This window comes from Eufriesea mexicana, unplaced genomic scaffold (genome assembly GCF_001483705.2).
Source record: "Eufriesea mexicana isolate 0111107269 unplaced genomic scaffold, ASM148370v2 scaffold4744748147, whole genome shotgun sequence".
Lineage (NCBI taxonomy): Eukaryota > Metazoa > Arthropoda > Insecta > Hymenoptera > Apidae > Eufriesea > Eufriesea mexicana.
Window position 1 is genome coordinate 374,452 of NW_016907952.1, and position 6,931 is coordinate 381,382.

Consider the following 6,931-nt stretch of genomic DNA (forward strand, 5'->3'; position numbering starts at 1 on the left):
ACGCTCTGAGGCAGGGCCTCGACCCCATCGACATGGATGGTCTACAAATGCTCACCGACCCGACGATGGTTATATCCGATCCTAGCGCCGAAGCCCATTTTAGGCGGGATCGACTTTAAGGCGAGACATTTTACTCATTTTCGATTATGCGCTGACTATATTACGTAGGAAATACGAATTCTTATCTGTCCTGGTGTCGCGATTTATTCTTGGGACACTTTGACAAATGGGACGAGTCTTGTTCGCGGCCGTCGATGCGCTTCCAACGGGAAGTCGTTTTTCTGCCAACATGCGACAGTCGCTACACCATCGTTGTCGTTGTCGTCGTGGAAAAATGAGAAAAGGGAAGACCGTGGGTCGACCGAGACGATCGGTGAACACGATCTATGGTCTCGTATACGGCTCGTTACGAGAAACCGTGTAACTAGGGGGTCAAGCAGCGAAATGCTACGCCCGATCGCTAGCCTCGAAGACGAATAATCGACCAGACAAAACGTATTCGCGTTGGAAACCTCGTCCATCGACCAGGCGACACTGGTGTCCCGTTCGTGATAAAACCGTTAATTGAAGATTAAGTAATACAAATCTTTATTAACCCTTTTTTTATTTTATACTACTTTGTACATTGTATCATGTATGATCTCTAAGAAGCACAAAACAAAATGTCTACTGATTTATACATGCTTTTGTCATATACGATCCTAGTAAGGTAAATGAAAGATACTACTGTTTAGGTGAAATTAACGTTTAGCGAAAATGAAAAATGGAAAAAAAGAGAAAAATTGAAGAAAAAAGAACAAAAAAACAAAAATATACAGAATACGTGGGTTGGTTATGCTCCTCATCGTCGTATCGGGGAGTACTTAACGGGGAAGAAGCTATCAAGCATGTGAAACGCATAAAGACATAGACACGAGAGAGGAGGGAGGCACCTTTCGAACGATCGAGCATTTCAGAACTTTACTCTTCACCCTTTCCTTCGTTGCGCACTTTCGCCCTGTCTGCGAGCACGATCGCCTACATTTCGAATTTCCTTCCTCGACCGGTTACCGATCGCGGTAGCCGCGCGTCGAATCGTCCCAGCAAACGATTCGTTAGTCTATTTCCCGCGTTCGAATCACGAACGCAGCGTGTTCGATTCGATTTCTGTATCATTTCCGTCGTTCGCAGTATCGCTTCACGCGGTAGATGTAAAACGAAAAAGAGAAAACCAACGTAAACAAATAATCGTTAAGAAAACGGGATAGAGAGGAAAGCAGAAGAAACGAAAGAAGAGGAAGAAGAAAAGCAGAATAACAAACGAGATACAGGAAGATGGAAGAAATAAAACCGCGAAGAGTGCAACTTTCGCGGTCGTCAATTGTTTTTTGAAAGTAATACACTGTACTTTGTATACACGTTACCATAATTCATTGGACGCGCGCGGTCGCGCCTGTCGCGTTAGACTTATTCGACTAAAGTGTAATATATAATTGAGAAACAAAAAGAGAAGATGGGAATGACGCTTATATCTGTATACAGTGTACGTGCGTAGTGGTAATCGACCTTCTTCGAGCGCCATCCGGGCACTCGCTGCTCGATCACAGCCGCGAGCGAGAGGAACGATCCAGCGAGGAAATCGGTACGCGTGTCCGTGCGGAAAAATAGGCTACATGCGATAGTATTAACAGGAATGATTCGCGAATTATTCTCGGCGAGATCTTTTGTACTCTAGAATCATCTTCGATCTCCTACCTAGCTAAACGTTGTCAAACATTGTTAAACACGTTCGCTGCGTTGAGCGAGAAAGGCGTAAGAGGATGGAAAGGACTTCACAGCGATAGTTTTAAAGTCGATCGAGTACAAAACTGTATGACGAAGATATCGATACGTGCGTGGGCAAGTATCGTGATTCGATTATTCGAGCGGAGCAGCGAGATCGACGCGATCGAGACGTTCGCTCGAATAGACGAAGCGCGATCGCAAGCCCCGATGGTTGTCGAAACTTTTTAATAGTCGCCATTTCCATTCTCGTACCCCGTTCTCGCTACCGGTCTCTGCTACACACCGAGGGTACTGCCTGTTATCGCGAGCATGAGCGCAACACCCGACTGTTTCCAAGTTAATTAAAAGCATCGATCAAACTCGATAGTCTTCTCGTGACGACTAGAGATCGTCGTCGAGTGATAGATCATCGTCGCTCGCTATTACCGTTTACTCTTCGCCGTTTAATCCTTCGCTCTCGCTAAATAGCACGTTAAGACTCTCAGCACCGTTCGCGTGACTCGCGTGCGAGCGCAACTTCTGTACAACACCGAGGAACAGCGTGTTATAGACTACTCGATGGACTAACTTCCGCCTCGTGCGAATTTTTTACATCGAAATTAGCGTTTCGAACGACGAGAAATCCCGCGCTTCTTGGAACTCGAACGAAGTTCGATTAGGCGGCGATTAAATGCGATTATGAGAGCGTCGAGACTGACGAGAAAGAGAAAATTAAGCAAAGAGATCCGCGACTGACGTTTCGAAAGGAGTTCAGGAGTCGTAAGGGTAACATTGCACGTTGAAACCCGTTGGAATTACTGATTAAAGATAAAAATGGAAGAACTCGATGACCTCTTTCCGATTTGTCCGCTTCTCCCGCGAGAAAGTCTCGTAGCCGCGAGACGGTGCCAAAGCGCGTAGACATTCGTCGATTCGTAGATTGTAAGATCGTTCTTTCGATTCTTGCGAACGTACGACGTAAACGAGCCATGTAACGATCAGCGACGATCGTCTGTACGAACCAGCTTAGATTCGAGCCGAACACGTCAATTTCCGTGCCGTACCGATCCGACGATCTTTTGAACCGATCGGGCGCGCACCTTCGCGACTTTCGTTCCGTTTGTTCCGAGTCGCCGTACTTAACCGCGAGCGATCATGATTCGCGCGAGTGCCGCAACGGTGGCATATCGGTGAACCGAGTCTCGATACGCCTGTAACGAGTTACAAACGAGCTAATCGTGACGAATGGAACCGATGTCGATACCGAATAGCAAAATATATACAGAACGATGTACGAATGTGTGCAGAAAGCGAATACGAGAAACACGAATTAGCGTTGAGTCCTCGAGGACACCATGTATCAAAAGACGAGCGTATTTCGTAGACGAGAACCTCCTCGACATCGGGAAAATTCGCGGATGATCGGTGACTCAGCTCGCGCTGAATCTTGTTTCGTTGAGAATTTCCATAGTCTACGATTCCAGTTGCCTAGATACAGCGATTGCATCGAAATTTCCGGTGTCGAGGGGTTAGGTTGCTGGTCTGCTATAGAATCGAAACCGCCATCGAGAGTCAACACTCGACGACGTCTGTAGCCACTTCCGTTCGTGGCCACGATATTTGGCAGAGTCCTGCGTGAAATTCCAGGCATCCTCTCCTTCTCTGTCTCTCCTTCGTCCATGTTTCTGCACCTTTTTCTCTCTATATATCCACATTTTGCGCACGTAAAATAAACCACGGTCCTTGCTCTCTTTCTCTCTCTCTCTCTCTCTCTCTCTCTCTCTCTCTCTTTCTCTCTCTTTCTCTAACTGACTTTCTCCCCCTCCCCCCTCTCTCTCTCTCTCTCATACACATACGTATACACGCACGCTCTTTCGCGAAGAGAAATAGAATGGTAATTAGGATGATTAACGCGGCGATTTATCGTTGTACCCGGATAAAGAATCGGTTTTGGTCTCTGCGTGGCAAGTGCGTTACGAAGCCAGTGCCAGGAAATATCGCGACCCCGTGCGTTTCGCAAGTTACCAGGACGACGAGAAGAAATTGGAAAAACTGGGCAAACACGTGGGGAGGGGGGGCTGGGGGTAGAAAGAATCGAACGCGCGCGCGCGAGGATTTTAGAAAAGAGAAAACGAAAGGAAGGAAACATTGTAATATTTGTATATAGCCATGTTATTGTGGTAAAGAAGAATTACCTATATTATTATAAATATTACGCATATACATACATATATACGTGTACATATATGTTGGCGCGTATACGCGCATGCGTACGCGTACGCGCGCGCGTGTACGCGCGAGCATATTCTAAGTCTGTAATGCCGTTACGTTGTTGTACCATATTATTGTGAACACCATTTCTCAGACATCGATTTTTTTAAATAAAAAGAAAGTCTCTATCGACATGCACTAAGTACCAAGCAGAGTATCCGTCGAAAAAGTTATCCACCGCACCGAAACGATCCGGTTTCTCATCTTAACGATTTAGCCGCGCGGCTTTTTCGCCTCGTCTCGTCCTGACCTGCGTCGCCTTCGTACGCTCACATTATAGCGCTTTCACGCTCGGATTCACACCGTTGCGCTCGTTTCGTCCTTACTCGATTTCCGTTCCGCGAATCAGCGCGAGTCCAACGTACATCGACTTTCCACCGCGCGTGGAAACGAACGAAAAACAAACAAATAAATAATAATATTAATAATAATTATAATAATACTAATAATAATAATAATGTCAATTCCTGGATGGAGATTTTGCGATGATCGCGATCCAACGGCGGTACAAGCTGCAACGAAGCAGAATCGAGAAAGGACAGCGGAACAGAGACGCGACGATTTTTGTAAACGATCGGTGCCTGAACGTTTCACCAACGAGCCTTCTTGTCAGACTGATGTTCGTCTTTAACCTACCTAATTAACGATCGGCAGCGCGCTGTACACGCTCTCGCACGACCAATCCACGAAGTCAGTCTGCGATCAGAGACGCGACGAAGGAGCCTTCATCGGGATGCGCACTGAATATTGCGTCTAAACTCGCGAGAATGGCCCCCGCTGACAGAAAGTGGCGATACTTTCTCTGTGATAACCCGTTAATTCGAACTCCGTTTCAAGCTCCCTTCGCTAAGCCTACTTTTCCACGACTCGCAGAGCCTACGAACAGTAACTCCTTTCTAAAAATACGCGAAAATACTTCGAGAAACGTTCGAGCGAGTTTAAACGCGATCGATCCATCGAGCGAGTCGAGATCGAATTCTCGCGAGTCACGTGTCTTGTAGCGGAACTTCGATCTCGATCGACTCGGGCAGATAGCACGGCGCTACTGCGCATCCTAAACATGGCGGACGTCGACGCGAAGCACGTACGAAAATGAAAGAGAAACGAAAGGGGAACGATAAGAAAAAGAAAAAACGGCACATTCAGCATTTCTCACACGACACCGTGGTCCTTCTGCCCGTCGATGTGTAAATAATTGTTTCATATTGTTGTAAAGTAGAACGGTGATAAGGAGAGATGGATGATACAAGTAGGAGACGGCGGTACTCGCTTGCCGAGAGTTTAAAGTCAAAGTCTCCCCCGTAATGTAAGCGCACAAAAAGAGGGTTAACGATCTATGTGTCTTCTTCGTGTTTAATCGTATCTTTGTTATTAAATCTTGAACGTCTTACGAATGCTTATCTGTGTATTTGCCTAGGCTCCTGTCTTTCTTTCTCTCTTTTCCTTCAGTGGCGCCACGGAACCGCATGGCGACGGACATGGGCAGGTAATCGAAATCATTTTGCACACATAAACGCATCGATATATGAATCTTGATTTATTGCTACATTCTTTCATCTCGCGTCGTTCGTACTATTAACAAAGTCGATCGAATGCAGCGTCGACTGATTCTCTGACGGAATAATCGGTGGTTCTCATTCAAAGATTAAAACGTAAAAGCATACTTCGTTTACAAGTTAAAGGTTCGAGCGTGTACGCGATCTAAGCGCCATCTAACGTGTACTTTTGCTTCAAAGGCAAGACGCTGTATGGCATCGGAGGGGAAAACTTTTGAAACGGACTCTATTCTATGGCATCGGGGAAGCTGAAACGTACCGACGAATGGTCATATACCGGCTACCAAACCGAGTATTTATCTACCAACGATTATGCTTATTTTCCGAATCTTGAATACCAAGAGGACTGCTATTAACCTGCAACGTACTCTGGCAGTGAATCGCTACGGTTAATCGATATATCTATTGCTTACTAATTATTAAATTAATATCGTTACACACGACGTCAACCTCAAATTTCGTAACCCTTTTCAACCCGATGTTACATCTTAGAAGTTGGAGGACGAAGGACTCGCTTGATTCTCTTAAACCTAGCTAACGCCACCCCGGGTTCGTTGTTCAAACCACCGAACGCATCTCCGTATTCTGTCGCTAATGGACCCAGCACTTCGTTACTTCCCGTCAGTGAGGCCACAGAGCCGGATTTCTTTTCCAACATGGATTCGTGTTCCGCTATTGCTTTCTCGTCTTCGTTAACCTTCCTCGCGCTCGACTGTCGATGGAATCGTTTATTTAGTGATACTCGTAGGAGCTAACCATCTGTAATTAATTTCTCTCTTTCACCTTTGCATCACCAAGGCCCCCGCGCAAGCTCGAGTCCAAAGGAAAATCACCTGGCAGATTATCCTCCAACTTGGCGGTGCGCTGATCCGAAATCAGATTAGGGTTCTTGGATCTTCTCCGTCTCTTCTTCTTCCGGTCGTTCCTCACCAGAAATATCTCTCGCGGGTATTGACGTTTTATCGGCACCTCGTTCACAATCGGGGTTTGCGACTGCGATTTCGTCATCGATCGTTTCTTCACCGTCGTCTGACGAGGTTTCTTGCTCGAATTTGCATCGCTCGCACCTTGCACCTTTTCTGGACCATTGTCACCCTGCCTCTTCTTTCGTTTTATCGACGGCTTCTCAGCTTTGTCCCGTACCGCAATCTTACCGGCATTTCGAACAGATCTCTTGGACACGTCGCGTTTGTCAGCCGCTTCAGCCTCCAATGCCTGCTCTTCGTCATCGTCGTCTTCTTGCTCGTGCAGTTCATCGAATTTCGCATTGTTCTCCTCGATGTCCCTGATGCGTCGTTTCTCCGCGATCTCTCTTTTAATTTCCTCCTTGATCGAATCGATCTTCCGCTGAATACGCTCTT

General features: G+C 46.4%; 2 protein-coding genes across 2 annotated transcripts in view; one reads left to right on the forward strand and one right to left on the reverse strand.

Moving 5' to 3' along the window:
* Positions 1 to 662, forward strand: part of LOC108546978 (CREB-regulated transcription coactivator 1-like) — a 44,208-nt gene extending 43,546 nt beyond the window's left edge. Inside the window, 1 exon segment of the mRNA XM_017899296.1 lies at positions 1 to 662. This exon segment is cut by the window's left edge and continues 13 nt beyond it. Within this exon segment, the coding sequence (XP_017754785.1) occupies positions 1 to 119 (119 nt within the window). The 3' untranslated portion in view covers positions 120 to 662.
* A 5,389-nt stretch (positions 663 to 6,051) lies between these two features.
* The window catches only part of LOC108546851 (uncharacterized), a gene marked incomplete at its 5' end in the record, with an annotated part of 2,212 nt that continues 1,332 nt past the window's right edge, over positions 6,052 to 6,931 (reverse strand). The window contains 2 exons of the mRNA XM_017899126.1: positions 6,052 to 6,282; positions 6,354 to 6,896. Of these exons, the coding sequence (XP_017754615.1) occupies positions 6,052 to 6,282; positions 6,354 to 6,896 (774 nt within the window). The remainder of the gene's footprint in view (positions 6,283 to 6,353; positions 6,897 to 6,931) is intronic.